General features: G+C 36.4%; 1 protein-coding gene across 6 annotated transcripts in view; it reads right to left on the bottom strand.

Annotated features, from left to right (window-relative positions):
• Positions 1–17,127, bottom strand: part of LOC132553269 (rap1 GTPase-activating protein 1-like) — a 196,864-nt gene that overhangs the window by 107,269 nt on the left and 72,468 nt on the right. Inside the window, exon 1 of one of the 6 annotated variants that reach the window (XM_060217506.1) lies at positions 6,925–8,023. The exons of the other annotated variants lie outside the window; for them this stretch is intronic. Coding sequence (XP_060073489.1) covers positions 6,925–7,019 — 95 coding nt within the window. The 5' untranslated portion in view covers positions 7,020–8,023. Of the gene's footprint in view, positions 1–6,924; positions 8,024–17,127 lie in introns of those variants that run through there. 6 annotated transcript variants of the gene reach the window in all.

Below are 17,127 nucleotides of genomic sequence, written 5' to 3'. Positions count from 1 at the left end.
ATACTGAGACGAAAATGTTTAAAAATTTCATTCAATTTGGTTCCTCCTGGTCATGCCTATCAGCCCCTGAGGGTCAGTTAAAGTTACTGTGTGAATAAAATATCAAACTGTCATCTTATACTAATAATTCTAACCAAGTCTGATCAATTTCCAGTAGAAAATAAACAACCTACATTCAAAAATGAAATTTTCCCATATAAACTATAGTAAAGATTACTCCCTCTGGTGTCATTAAATTTACAATTTTGATAAACCACCTTCAGACCCTTTCATCAATGAACAGTATTTGATTCTACCATATTTGGGTATCAAGAAAATGATTTTTGAAATTTCAGTCAATATGATCCTTCTTGGCCCCATCCCTAAGGCCAGTGGGGACCATATAATTTACAATTTTTGTTTACGTTTGGACAGGAAGTTTTCTGCAAAATTTCATTGAAATCAGTTTAGCGGTTTTTCAGAAGAAGTCCAAAATGCTTAAAATTTACAAATGCACAACAGACACCAGACCCCACCAGACAAAAGGCTATTGCAGCAGGTCACCATGATACTTTGTCTCAAATGACCTAAAAACAGCACCAAGATTGGTTGCCAGAATGTATTTTTGTACTCTCTTGTTGGGAAAATTCATCAACATCCTGCATTCAAATTAAAAAAGAAATCATCAGAGGTTGTATTGTATTCAGCACATTAGATGTACTGTGTTATTTAAGATTTGAATACAAACTATGTCAGTGCATACATTTAGTCAATTTAATGTGGAAACCACATATAAGAAGGGAAATAACTCTGCCAGTTCTAAGTCAATGTGAAAACTCTGAACATAAAATTGCATTTCTCCATCATCTTTTTCTTACAATTACAAAAATAATCACGAAAATCTGAAATTAAGCTGGAAGAACCCTATAGTTGTAAAATACTATCTATCATTTGTATGACCTTCACTCAAAAAACTCATGTTACTTTAATTTTCATTCTTTTCCCCATAACTACTGTTTGCTTACATAGAGTACACCATAATATCAAATACCCCAGGACTCTAATACTAAAAACATTTAACCTCTACTCCTCCAATGCTTTTTTTAAATCTAACATTTTCCAGGTTTAAAATGCCACAAATTATCTCAAACTTTAATATATTTGATAAACTCTAAATGGAACACATGTTAAATGACAAATGTTTTGGATTTGGAGGTTTAAGTAGAGAGAAATTACAGCTGACTGTAAACCAAGCATGAAATTCTCCATTTAACTCCTGTCACATTTTATCAATTTGAAAAATTAACAGGGGACAGCCCCTAATTTGTATACTATAGGGAAAAGTGAAAATACTTAAACCTCACGTCTCAAGGTCATTAAGGGCAAAATATCTCAAAATGAATATTTCCTGGGAAGCTGTGTCAATTTCAGTATGAAAAACATTATGACAGTTATAAAACATAATGTGCAGATCTACACTGGAAAACTTCAGGAAAATGGTACCTACCAGTCTACTAAATATCAAATCATTCCATTGATAATATTGAAATTGAAATCTTGTAGAATTCTAATTCATTTATTGTATATTTGTTCAAAATAATCTTTAAATACTACAAAAATATCTTAAAGATCAAAATGTTGGTGAATGAATCATTATACATGTATATAGCCTCACAAACTACGGTAGCTCAGGATATGTTGAGTCATATGCCACTTCTAAGTCAGGATATCTGGTTACAGATAAAAAAAAACTTTTTCTAAGCTTTCTTTCTTTAAAAAAGTGTCAGTTGTGATACCAGTGGTGTCATGGTTCTTAAGATAGCGATACGCCAGCGGGAACTTTTTCTTTTTTTAATGTTTTCCTTGATAATCAATATTTATGGAGCATATGGTTTACATATCTCACCCCACAATAACTATCAACATTTCTCCTTTTTTCTTCCACACCTCCTTTTTCTCTATGCCCTCAATTTCTTCTTATCATTCAAGTTTAGTGGGTGAAGAGGGGGGGAACAGGCCATCCCACCCCCCAAACACCCCTCTTCAAAAAAAAATCTTCACCGTGAACATATGAAAAAATAAACACATATATCATTGTCATTCAAATTAGGTACAAACATTAAACTTAAACCAATTTCTAAAACAAACTTAAGCTTCACACACTTAACTCTAAATAGTGAAAATTATGACCTGGATGATACGCAAATGTCATTTCTTATTTTTGAAAAAAAATTTTCTCAAAATTCATCTGCTTGACCTTTCCATCAGATATGCTTTTCAGACTTTTGGTCTACCATAAGAAATTTTTTACAAGTTTTGACAAATTTAACCTGTACGACCATGAATATGGTTCAAGGTCTTTTTTTTTTTTTGCAAACTTTGTCATGCTCCATACTAGGAACATATATATTATACTTCTGGGCCTTTTGGCTAACAAATTTGACTCCTGTGACCTTGACCTTGTTTGGGACTCATGCTTATTGGAAAAAAGTCTTTAAAATGGAACTAGAGGCCCAAGGGCCATAAGGGTCACCTGAGCCACAATGCTAATTGAAACATTTCATAGAAATTATTTTGTTAAAAAGAGCAATACAACTTAAATTATATTGTACACATAATGCAAATGAATTGTGTATACATTAACTGTTGTACTATGCTTAGCATTCCAGATTTGAATTTTCCGATATAAAATCTTCCATCAAGGATCAACAGAACATCTTCGAAAGTTCAGTCAATTTTACCCTTTTTTGGCACATCAACCCCTTTAAGGTCAGTCAAGACAATATGTGCATTTCATCAAACTGTCAGCTTAGAGTAATACAAATTAATTCTAACACACTTTGAACTATTTGTGAATGAAAATAAACAAATCATGCTCAAAAAAGTAACTTTCCTATATAAAATATAGTAAATTTTGCCCCCCTCCCCAAGGGAAAAGGTGATACCCTGAGGTCATGAATTTTTTTTATTTATTTTTGTTAAGTGCTATAAGAAACTTCAATCCATGATGAGTATTTGATTATCTAGGTAGTGAGATGAAGATTTTTGAAATTTCAGTCAATCTGACACAATTTTGGCCCCACACAACAGCCCTTGGGGGTCAGCTGAGGTCAATATGTGCATTTCATTAAACTGTCATTTTAAACTAATATTCATCACCAGGTTTTCATATATAAAATATATAAATATTTGTAAAAGGGGGATAAAATATTTAATCCATGAAATAAAGAGATGCATTTGTACCAAATGTCCTTTTACATCCAGATTGCCAAATTTTTAATTTGTCAAAACACAATCCATGAAAATAATCAGCGAAATGGCAAGCATCAAAGATGTGAACTTTAACCCTATTCTACTGATGCCTAGAGGTGACCAAGAATAGTCATATTTAAAGTAAATAAACAAACGTGCCTAGAGGTGACCAAGAATAGTCATATTTAAAGTAAATAAACAAACGTGCCTAGAGGTGACCAAGAATAGTCATATTTAAAGTAAATAAACAAACGTGCCTAGAGGTGACCAAGAATAGTCATATTTAAAGTAAATAAACAAACGTGCCTAGAGGTGACCAAGAATAGTCATATTTAAAGTAAATAAACAAACGTGCCTAGAGGTGACCAAGAGTAGTCATATTTAAAGTAAATAAACAAACAAAAAAGTGAAAAATTATTTCACTGTTCAACTAACAGATCCTTCACTTTGATAAGCCTTATTATATGGCTTTTTGAGAATCATTGAAAACCGATACAAAATCACTCAATAATCAAACATCCAAGATGTTTTTTATCAAAGCTGTAATTGACCAAGTCAAGCCAATTAAGTAGAAAAGTAACATCTCATTATCCCTTTTGATTGACAAATACATGTATATCTGACAATTTAGTACAGAATATCCCAGACAAGCTGAGTCAGGAAATAAAAAAAACAGTTCATCATGATAAATATTTGTTTTGGGTAAAGAATAGGCCCTAAGCTCACCGAATCACCTGTTTGTGATATGATCTACAAGTTATGAATCATAGCAGTGTTTTTTCTTCAGTGTAGAAGTGATACTGTATGTGTCCTCAGGGTAGGCTCAACACAGGAAGTTAAATATCAACTTTATTGCAGCAAGGAAATATCTCTACGATAAAAACTACAGATGGTACCAATTTACTGTGTCTCTGTATACTGTATCTACCAGCCAGATCTCTGTATCAACTAGCTGTATCTCTGTATCTACTAGCTCTATCTCTGTATCTGCTAGCTCTATCTCTGTATCTACTAGCTCTATCTCTGTATCAACTAACTGTGTCTCTGTATCACTGTGTTTATTAGCTGTATCTCTGTATCTACTAGCTGTATCTCTGTATCTACTAGCTCTATCTCTGTATCAACTAACTGTGTCTCTGTATCACTGTATCTACTAGCTCTATCTCTGTATCAACTAACTGTGTCTCTGTATACTGTATCTACCAGCCAGATCTCTGTATCAACTAGCTGTATCTCTGTATCTACTAGCTCTATCTCTGTATCTACTAGCTCTCTACTAGCTCTATCTCTGTATCAACTAACTGTGTCTCTGTATCACTGTGTCTATTAGCAGTATCTCTGTATCTACTAGCTGTATCTCTGTATCTACTAGCTCTATCTCTGTATCAACTAACTGTGTCTCTGTATCACTGTATCTACTAGCTCTATCTCTGTATCAACTAACTGTGTCTCTGTATCACTGTGTCTACTAGCTGTATCTCTGTATCTACTAGCTGTCTACTAGCTGTATCTCTGTATCTACTAGCTCTATCTCTGTATCTACTAGCTCTATCTCTGTATCAACTAACTGTGTCTCTGTATCACTGTGTCTACCAGCTGTATCTCTGTATCTACTAGCTCTATCTCTGTATCTACTAGCTCTATCTCTGTATCTACTAGCTCTATCTCTGTATCAACTAACTGTGTCTCTGTATCACTGTGTCTACTAGCTGTATCTCTGTATCTACTAGCTGTATCTCTGTATCTACTAGCTGTATCTCTGTATCTACATGCTGTATCTCTGTATTTACTGACTGTATTACTGTATCTACATGCTGTATCTCTGTATTTACTGACTGTATTACTGTATCTACATGCTGTATCTCTGTATTTACTGACTGTATTACTGTATCTACATGCTGTATCTCTGTATTTACTGACTGTATTACTGTATCTATGCCCTGTATCGACTAATATCTCTGTATCACTGTGTCTACTAGCTGTATCTCTGTATCTACTAGCTGTATCTCTGTATCTACTAGCTGTATCTCTGTATCTACATGCTGTATCTCTGTATCTACATGCTGTATCTCTGTATTTACTGACTGTATTACTGTATCTATGCCCTGTATCGACTAATATCTCTGTATCACTGTGTCTACTAGCTGTATCTCTGTATCTACTAGCTGTATCTCTGTATCAACTAGCTGTATCTCTGTATCTACTAGCTGTATCTCTGTATCTACTAGCTGTATCTCTGTATCTACATGCTGTATCTCTGTATTTACTGACTGTGTCTCTGTATCACTGTGTCTACTAGCTGTATCTCTGTATCTACTAGCTGTATATCTGTATCTACATGCTGTATCTCTGTATTTACTGACTGTATTACTGTATCTATGCCCTGTATCTACTAATATCTCTGTATCACTGTATCAAATTGCTATACTTCTATAGATATATGGAACAGTCCTGTTAGTAAAGGTCTCTTCACTACAGACATAATTAGACTGAAGTATATTTTGATAACAATAATTGGAACTGTCAAAGACAATTTCCATCACCACTAGTCATCTGTTACTGATCCTCAGCCAGATAATGATAGGAAGGGCACTTCATTCTACACCAAGATCAGAACTTACTCACTGTTTGTTTTCTCTGCTTATTTGTATTGATGACAAACATTTATCAGGAAAATGATGTTTAAAACCATCAATGGTAAATATGTCAGTAGTTTGATTACAATAAATAAATCTATCCCGGCAATGATAGTTAAATAATGCAGCACAGATTCTACGAAAACTGAAGGAGGGGGTTTGGAATTCAGATGAGGGTAGGTGTGGGAATAGGGATGGAGATGAGGAAGTGGGGGGGGGAGGTGGTGGTAAGGAATAGGGAAAATGGGTGAAGGTTAGGGATGGTAGGAGGTGGTTAGGGTAGGAGACAGGGGTGGTGGTGGTTGTAGGAGGTTGGGCAAGGGGATAGAGGTTGAGGAAAGAGGAGAAGAGTAGGGGATGGATAAAGGGAATAGAAGTAGGGCAACAATGATGAGGGTAGGGTGTGGGGAAAGGAAATGATAGGACAGGATAGAGAAACAGGAGGTGGGTAGCAGTGTGGGGTGAGGGTAGAGGCAGTGTATGATAAGGTATCATAATAAATGTGGGAAGACTGGTACTGAGGGCAGAGTAAGGGGTGGGGCAAGAGTAGGTTAGGAAAGGGATTGTAGTAAGGGATAGGGTGAAGGTAAGGATAGGGGCTGTGGTAAGGGGTAGTGGGTAGGTTAGGAAAGGGTTGTAGTAAGGGGTAGAGGTAGGGGTAGGTTATGATAGGGTTGTAGTAAGGGGTAGAGGTAGGGGTAGGTAAGGTTAGGGGTTTTAGTAAGGGGTGGAGGGTAGGTCATGATAGGGTTGTAGTAAGGGGTAGAGGGCAGGTAAGGACAGGGGGTGTAGTAATGGGTAGAGGTAGGGGTTAGGACAGGAGTGTGATAAAGGGTAGGGGTATGTTTCGATAGGAGTGCAGTAAGGTGTGGGGTAAGTTGGGATAGGGATATGGCAAGGGTTAGGGTTTGATCGGGATAGGTATATAGGTACAGCTACTACGTATGCCATCTTTCAATGCTTACTTAAAAGGTGTAATTTCCTGGGGAGGGAAGGAGGGAAGGAGGGAGGGATATGTACGGGGTGGTAGTGACACATGGGATCATAGGATACTTACTCCTTGTGCTGAATATGCCAACAGCACAGACATTTCCAGTACTTGGAATGGTCCCTCACTTCATACTTCCTCGACATGATGAATTCTAATCCCATTCAAACATAACATTCACCCTGAATCTTCACCTAATCCATGGCAACCTGCCCTGACACACTTACTCTATCAGCTGTCATAATGACATCACAGCACCATTGAACACTCACTGTTTAAATTCCTTCTCTGTGAGGCAGAAACAGACATTGCCTCTGGGTAGTATTTGTCACACTTTTTTATATTGGAGAAAACTGATCAAGCTATTTTAGCTGGTGACATTTTACACACAAGATTTGTACAGTCAAGTATTTTGTTTTACACACTTCTTAAAATTTCTTAAAGAGCAGAAATTTCACGTTCCTGTTTGGATGACACTCCTGTAAACCGTCCTCTGGTAATTATGTAGTAAATCTCTTTGTGTGCTGTTTTAAAACTTGTCCTTCACCGAGATAATTTAAAGTCATTTTTCAGAAACTCATGAACAAAGCATTCCTTTTTACAGCTCAATATTTACATGGTCATGATGATAAAGGTTTCTTTATAATTTAGATGCTCTAACAGTATGTCCCATTTTGACAAAAAAAGAAATGTACTGACAATGGAGGTGTCCTAATCATAGAGGTATCCTGATTACAAAGTTGTTCTAACAGTAAGGTGTCCTTCTAACACAGGTGTCTCAATAATAAAAATGTCCTTCCAACACTGGTATCTTGATAAGGAATGTGTCCTGTGAAGACAGGTGCTTTGTTAAGAGAAGATTCCTGTCAACATAGGTAGGTGTCTCGATAATAAAAATGTCCTTCCAACACAGGTGAGGTGTTTTGATATTAGGAATGTCCTTCCAACACAGGTGTTCTGGTAATAGAAGTGTCCTGTCAACACAGGTGTTGTAATAATTTAAAGTGTCTTTCCAACACAGGTGTCTTAACAATAGAAGTGTATTTCAAACTCATGAGTCTTAATAACAGAAATGTCCTTTTAACAGGTGTCCTAACACCACAAGTGTCCTGTTACATAGGTGTTCTAACAACACAAGTGTCCTGACAATGAAGCGTCCTGATAACAGAGGTGTCCTAACACCACAAGTGTCCTGACAATAGAAGCGTCCTGATAACAGAGGTGTCCTAACACCACAAGTGTCCTAACAATGAAGTGTCCTGATAACAGAGGTGTCCTAACACCACAAGTGTCCTGTTACATAGGTGTTCTAACAACACAAGTGTCCTGACAATGAAGCGTCCTTTTAACAGAGGTGTCCTAACACCAGAAGTGTCCTGTTACATAGGTGTCCTAACAACACTAGAGTCCTAATAACAGAGGCTTCCAGATAGTGCAGGAGTCCTAACAATGCAAGTGTCCTGACACTAAATTGTCCTGATAACAGAGGTTTCCAGACAGTGCAGGAGTCCTAAAAGTACAAGAGTCCTGATCCCAGAGGTTTCCTGACAATAGTGGTGTTCTTGTAATACAGGGTCCACTTAGCATGTTCCCTGACAGCAGAAGTGTCCTTACAATATATCTGTCCTAACAATAAAAGTGACTTGATATCAGAGATTTTCCTACAGCTGAGGCCAAGTCAATATTCCGCAAAATCAACACTTCACACAGTCATCCTAAAATTTAATGGTCATAAATTCCACAAGCCTCCTTCAATTCTTGTCCATAATTAGAAAGCTGCCAAAAAACATGCAATATCCAAAGCGTCTTCAACGAAAGCTTCTCCATATTCTCACAAAAACAGTGGCAATATAATTTGTGTAATGGAACTCGTTCTGTAGAATCTGACAGAAATGATATTTCTTCATACCACAGAGACACAAACACGGAATATATCATACAGATTTAAAACACACTCCCGCAAAACATTGGTGTATTAAACATAGATACAATGTTTCAAGGAATAAGGGGACCGTTATGAAATTATCATCCACACATGAAATATGGCCTATTTCACATGATGGCTCAACGAGACCTACTTGGTGTCACAGGCTTGTAGCAATGCTTCCAGAGATAATATGTTTACTTGTCGATTCTGATTTTGTGAGTAGAACAGAATATTGGGTCATTCAATTTATCACACATTCCAGTATTACAACCAGCATTTCTAATACAGAATTCTCCAATATAGTAAATAGCTTGAGAAAGAGTTTTATGTCTTTGAATCCACAACACCAGAAAATCTTTGGTGAAGGACTATTTTCCACACAGGTCCCGACCTTTTTCCACACAGGTCCCGATCTTTTTCCACACAGTCCCAACCTTTTTCCACATATGTTCCGACCTTTTTCCACACAGGTCCCGACCTTTTTCCACACAGGTTCCGACCTTTTTCCACACCTGTCCCGATCTTTTTCCACACAGTCCCCACCTTTTTCCACACAGGTTCCGACCTTTTTCCACACAGGTCCCGACTTTTTTCCACACAGGTCCTGACCAGAGAATATTTTCCACACAAGTCCTGACCAGATACTATTTTCCACACAGGTCCTGACCTTTTTCCACAAAGGTCCTGACCAGAGACTATTTTCCACACAGGTCCTGATTGGAAACTGTTTTCCACATGGTTCCTGACTGCAGACTATTTTCCACACAGGTCATGATTGGAGTCCTGACACCAGATCATTATAGACACAAATGTTCTAATTTGAGATTTGTATCGTCCATATTATAGGTCCTGATAAAAAGGTTACTATATCCACAAGGATCCCACTTCAAGATTATTATCCACACCGGTCCTAATTGGAGATTACCTTGTCTGGAAATTGTTTCACAAGTCCTAATTGGAGACAATCCTAGGGCGGTTTTCCGTTCGTGTCCTGACACTATAACACTAACCAGGGATATCCCAATTTGAGACTACAATTTCTGATTTTTAAAGACTCATTATAGAATTCAGAATATTAAGTTGCTTCAATTTTGTTTAAAAGAGTATCTAAACCGAAAAACTAAATCTGAAATACCTTAATGTCTTGAGTATAAGAACGGTTGACACACTTTCAAGGAAATGCTGTAGTTTTTCTGATTTCAAAACACAGCTTAAGAGAGATATTACATCTGTTGTGTTTGAGCTAGCTCTTATTCCCAGAAGTAATGTTTCAGATTAAGTCCAGGAGATTTTCTGTTGTTTTACCACCATAATTACATTTATGAATCCATATAGAGATATGCAAGCCTCTAAAACATATTTGTTTTGATATACCAAAGATATATCTGTAGTTAGCAATAGTATTCTTGTATAAACATCAGAGATACCGATTTTGTAGCGTGGTGTGTCTGCTTAGGCTATCAGTTTGATACCATGCACATTATACAAGGCAGAGTACACAAGTTCAATTTAGCCAAATCTCCTATAGTCTCCTGTCCAGTAACGAGCTAACAGACACTGCAGCTCCAGAAGAATCACTTTTTTTCCATCACATCTAAATGTGAATTATCTCCCAGTCTCCTAAGTTTGTCTGCACCAACATCTTACATCACCATTTAGGGATATCAACCTTCCACGAGGAAAAAAAACAACAAAATTGTCGGTGGATTTTGGAGACAAACCGCTTGGCTAATGGAGCATTGATCAACAGCAGAACTGTTTAGAAACTGTGAAGAAAGAGGAAAGATACAGTCCACTGTTAGGTCTGCTGTCAGCTCTTGTAACACACACAGCGACACCATGTGGAAATATTGTGTAATCAATTATATAAATATTCCTAGCAAATCTTACAGTCCAGGGTTCAACTGCCGCAGACTTACACCTGTGAATATTGCCATCACTTTATCTCCACACTGGGTAATAATATTCCCCTGCATGTCAAGTTAAATTAGTTACAAAAAAGGCACATGCAGAAAAACAAATTAAAATATGATCTACGTATAAAGGATAACCATGTAAGTAAAATATTAAAAACTTTATATAAAATTCATTTTTGTATTGTTTGCAATTTCAAGAGAGCTCTTTCAATTTCCATTTTTTTAAATCAATGAATTTTTTTTTTAAAACAAAATAAGCCATTTCATATAGCCTTTTCTTTTCTCATCGCTTATCATTGAAACTTTATTGAGTCTGGGACAAAAGCCTCTTACAGCGCAGTTTATTTCTTTTCTGATTATAACCATAAACAATGTATTGTGTAAATAAATAAAATAGCAGTTTTTAAATCAATACCTTACAAATTTTTTATTCGTAAGATTTGTAACATACTACAAGTAATGCTTCAACCTACCGTGTGCTTATCCGTTTTTGCAAGACACACATATTTGTTGAAAGGCTACTACGATATATCTGATTTTATTTGTAAGAAGAATGTCTTTAGGAAGTTCTTGATCATTCACCGAAGCAAGTCTTCATATTCTTTTATGTTTCTTTTGTAATAATCCATTTTGCTTGACAACCTAATATCCGCTGTTCTGCACAATACGCACAAATCTGACACTGTAATTCATGTGGGTGTGAACACTATCTCAGCAGAGTCAGCAGAGCACACAAGATATCTCAAATGTTCTATTGTTAAAAGAGATTTATCCAATTTTTATTCAAATGTATCATCTTCTCTTTTTTTGCAATTAATAACAATTATTAAAAAGCTTTTTTGACATTTCTTTTTCCTGTTAATCGCAAATATTTTCAACTAGGAATTTATTTGCAAATTATTACAAGACACAGAAAACTTTTTTGTTGAAAGTTAAAACCCTACACAATGTTATTTCAATCTCCCTTCAATTATTCCAAGAGTATTTTAACTTGAAGACAGCTAACAGAATTAAAAAAGATTCTTGAATTTAAAAAAAAAATCAAAACTCAACTTAAACACACCAAAATGAAATATTAACTCTTATTACAATATATACAATGAAAATATCTTCACTGTTCAAATTTTCTCGGAAAGATTTGTTTTGAAATGTATCAACATTTAAAAAGCTAACCAAGCTTACTATAACTGGAAATATATCTAAAACTGATGACAAATAATCCAATATTTCATATGAAGTGTAAAGAAATTCTTGTATATCATCACAGCAGTAGACTTTTACAGACTGATCACTTAGCCCATAGGATGCTAATCTGTGGTCCCTGTGTGGTAATATATGACAAAAATCAATTGCAATTGTACTTGATTTTAAAGTTAAGTGCTTACTGATGTATCAAAACTGAAGTCAAAAAGTAAAGATGAATCAATATTTTCATTTAACAAAAATTTCTATAATGTATAATCTTGTATGTTTTTTACTGATGAAACAAAAACACTGGAAATTAAAAGATATATCTACTTTTCTGATAAACCAGAATCACACTATGATGTATCAAATCACTGTTCCAGCCATCTTCAATGATGAAGGTGAGAATATATAGTGATCTAATAAAATACATTTCTTCTCAAATCTCTTATTCATTTTTATATTTTTCAATGAACCTTTTCTGAAAACTGAAAGATTTGTTTCAAATTTTAAAAATATTTTGGGGGGTTGGGGGGGAAATTGAGCCAGTATCAGATTCTGTGTGTGGCAATCTTGCTGATGTGATGGAGGAAAGTAATCTGCCTAGATTATATACCATTTTACTACATGTAAGCCTGAAGCATCTCTACCATACAAATGGTGGACAGCCATGCATCCGACACCGACTCAATATGGCATTCAATCCAACACTGTAAGCAACAGCCTGCATAACTTAACCCAGTTTTGATACAAACGCTAGATTGCCCTGGAGAAAAAGTCATCTGTCTTAGGACAGCCAAAATCTGATTATCTATCACCGTGGCTAAATGTATCATTGATGGAAGCTTAAGTGTTATAGGGAAACTGTAACCTCTGCAGTCAGAATGGAAAAGACTGTCAAAAAACTTTCTATACTGACATCACAGATGATTTGATCAAATAAAGTCATATGTTTGTCAGAGAACCTGTCTATACTGGCATCAAAGATGATTGATCAAGCCACAATTTTGTCAGAGAACCTGTCTATACTGACATCACAATTGATTTGATCAAATAAAGTCATATGTTTGTCAGAGAACCTGTCTATACTGGCATCAAAGATGATTGATCAAGCCACAATTTTGTCAGAGAACCTGTCTATACTGACATCACAATTGATTTGATCAAATAAAGTCATATGTTTGTCATCAACTGGCATAAAGTCATCAAGCCACAATTTTGTCAGAGAACCTGTCTATACTGACATCACAATTGATTTGATCAAATAAAGTCATATGTTTGTCAGAGAACCTGTCTATACTGGCATCAAAGATGATTGATCAAGCCACAATTTTGTCAGAGAACCTGTCTATACTGACATCACAGATGATTTGATCAAATAAAGCCATAAGTTTGTCAGAGAACCTGTCTATACTGACATCACAGATGATTTGATCAAATAAAGCCATAAGTTTGTCAGAGAACCTGTCTATACTGACATCAAAGATGATCAGGTTATTCTATCAGATAACACCAGAACCCTGTCAGAAAACCTCTTTACCCGTGACTGTACATACATCTAACATCTTTTGTTATTGATAATATTTCTGGAGAATGTAATTTTTTCATTTTTGTCCCTGGGAGAGCTGGGTATATTGTGCCAGAATCCATGGGGGAAATGGGATCCATCTGACAGCCCTAGTCACACTTATTCCAATGTGATCCCTGCCGGATTTTCATTGACAGATACAGGGAATCCAGGTTTATCCTTGGCGAATTGACACAAAATAAACTTGAACTGGATATTACTAACATCATTCACAAAAGGAATTTTACAAAAATACCTACATCTGAAGAAAACTTGGCACCAAATCTCGAGACAATCATCCCAATGTCGCCTTCATCTCCCAGTTGACACAAGCATTAGCTATCAACTCTCACATGAGGAATATAGAAATTCCTACTGATGATAATTACTATATCAGTGGAACTTAAAACCAGTTTCTAGTCCACGATCTATAAAGGTATCAGGTGCAATGAGAAAAGATCACACACTTTATTCACAATGGACTCATTACCGCAGGCAGCAGGACATTGTGTTCGACACACAGACAATATTGAAATATTCATAAAACATATTGCTTCATGTTTGAAGCTGATATGTTAAATATCACATAAAGAGTAAACACTGCCACAAAGTAAAGCTTATGAAAGACCAAGTTTCATCGAATTGTTTTAACAATCTGCAGCTAAAAATTTTGATTCCTGATCTGACTACAGTATATAACCTAGTGATCAACCCTGTGTCTACAAACTAGTATTGTTACCAGAGGTTTGACTGCTGTATATAACCTAGTGATTGACCCTGTGTCTACAAACTAGTATTGTTACCAGAGGTTTGACTGCTGTATATAACCTAGTGATCTACCCTGTGTCTACAAACTAGTATTGTTACCAGAGGTTTGACTGCTGTATGTAGCCTCGTGATCGACCCTGTGTCTACAAACTTGTATTGTTACCAGACGTTTGACTACAGTATATAACCTAGTGATTGACCTTGTGTCTACAAACTAGTATTGTTACCAGAGGTTTGACTGCTGTATATAACCTAGTGATTGACCCTGTGTCTACAAACTAGTATTGTTACCAGAGGTTTGACTGCTGTATGTAGCCTCGTGATCGACCCTGTGTCTACAAACTTGTATTGTTACCAGAGGTTTGACTGCTGTATATAACCTAGTGATTGACCTTGTGTCTACAAACTTGTATTGTTACCAGACGTTTGACTACAGTATATAACCTAGTGATTGACCTTGTGTCTACAAACTTGTATTGTTACCAGAGGTTTGACTGCTGTATGTAGCCTCGTGATCGACCCTGTGTCTACAAACTTGTATTGTTACCAGAGGTTTGACTGCTGTATGTAGCCTCGTGATCTACCCTGTGTCTACAAACTTGTATTGTTACCAGAGGTTTGACTGCTGTATGTAGCCTCGTGATCGACCCTGTGTCTACAAACTAGTATTGTTACCAGAGGTTTGACTGCTGTATATAACCTAGTGATCTACCCTGTGTCTACAAACTAGTATTGTTACCAGAGGTTTGACTGCTGTATATAACCTAGTGATCTACCCTGTGTCTACAAACTTGTATTGTTACCAGAGGTTTGACTGCTGTATGTAGCCTCGTGATCGACCCTGTGTCTACAAACTAGTATTGTTACCAGAGGTTTGACTGCTGTATATAACCTAGTGATCTACCCTGTGTCTACAAACTTGTATTGTTACCAGAGGTTTGTGCTGTATGTAGCCTCGTGATCAACCCTGTGTCTACAAACTTGTATTGTTACCAGAGGTTTGACTGCTGTATGTAGCCTCGTGATCTACCCTGTGTCTACAAACTTGTATTGTTACCAGAGGTTTGACTGCTGTATGTAGCCTCGTGATCGACCCTGTGTCTACAAACTTGTATTGTTACCAGAGGTTTGACTGCTGTATATAACCTAGTGATCTACCCTGTGTCTACAAACTTGTATTGTTACCAGAAGTTTTGACTGCTGTATATAACCTAGTGATGGACCCTGTGTCTACAAACTTGTATTGTTACCAGAGGTTTGACTGCTGTATATAACCTAGTGATCTACCCTGTGTCTACAAACTAGTATTGTTACCAGAGGTTTGACTGCTGTATGTAGCCTCGTGATCGACCCTGTGTCTACAAACTAGTATTGTTACCAGAGGTTTGACTGCTGTATGTAGCCTAGTGATCGACCCTGTGTCTACAAACTAGTATTGTTACCAGAGGTTTGACTGCTGTATGTAGCCTAGTGATCGACCCTGTGTCTACAAACTTGTATTGTTACCAGAGGTTTGACTGCTGTATATAACCTAGTGATCAACCCTGTGTCTACAAACTTGTATTGTTACCAGAGGTTTGACTGCTGTATGTAGCCTCGTGATCTACCCTGTGTCTACAAACTTGTATTGTTACCAGAGGTTTGACTGCTGTATGTAGCCTCGTGATCGACCCTGTGTCTACAAACTTGTATTGTTACCAGAGGTTTGACTGCTGTATATAACCTAGTGATCTACCCTGTGTCTACAAACTTGTATTGTTACCAGAGGTTTGACTGCTGTATGTAGCCTCGTGATCGACCCTGTGTCTACAAACTTGTATTGTTACCAGAGGTTTGACTGCTGTATGTAGCCTCGTGATACTACAAACTTGTATTGTTACCAGAGGTTTGACTGCTGTATATAACCTAGTGATCTACCCTGTGTCTACAAACTAGTATTGCTAATTCTCTGCATATCCCTAATGCTCTTCCGTATATTTCCTCTGGACTGAAATGAAAATGATATTTTATTTATCTAATAACTGTGCAGCTCTCTAATCATTGTCCACAGAGAATTGAAGTGTAATAAAGTAACTCTTCTGTATTGTTTATCAAGAGATGTTGGTTTATATATGATTTGTTCACTGTGATATGGCAACCAAACTGTCAGTATTTCTGGCTAATAATCTTCTCCAAAAACTGGAAGCATTTGTTCTCTGATTGACGAACTTCTTGTGTTATCATTGAAGTCAACACCTTTTCACCACCTCTGCTGTTAAAACTGAAAATCATCAGGTAAGATTGATGCTGGGAAAGCAATGGATGGATGACCTTTGATTACCCTATATCCACACGCTATCACTATCAAGTGCATATATCCTTGTGTTCATCCCCCTGTACTTGTTTACCTGAATATTGGCAACTTTCCCTACACACCATAACTCATTAACACTGATTACTCTTTAAGTAAAGATAGCTGTCAGTAATTTCGTAATTAATCATCAGAGTTTTCACGATAACATGTTTTCATTCCCAGTATCCAAGGTGTCTCAAGGAATAACTTGTAGATACACTAAGCTTTCTGTAGATTAACTTACATTTATTGTTATCTGCCTTTTTCTGAAAGTCTACAGCTTCTGTTTGTACAGTATTTCATAAATTCACACTGCTTCACTGTGTAATTTGTAAGGTTCGGGTTGGAGTCAGGAAGTGTAGACAGTATTGGTGTAACAAGTTTACAATTACAGAATTCCTTGATATTTTCCACAATTACAGCTTTAATTCATGTTTTGTAATTACAAATTAATTTGGTTAACATTTTTTAATTACAGCTTCAGCTTATATTTCATAACTACAATTCTATTTCATATTTTGTAAATACCACTTCAGTTACCACTTCAGTTCATAATTTTGTAACTTTAGTTTTGTTG

This window comes from Ylistrum balloti, unplaced genomic scaffold (genome assembly GCF_031769215.1).
Source record: "Ylistrum balloti isolate Yb309-2 unplaced genomic scaffold, AGI_CSIRO_Ybal_v1 Utg370312, whole genome shotgun sequence".
In the NCBI taxonomy this organism is placed as follows: Eukaryota; Metazoa; Mollusca; class Bivalvia; order Pectinida; family Pectinidae; genus Ylistrum; species Ylistrum balloti.
This window is presented reverse-complemented; position numbering and strand designations above follow the sequence as displayed.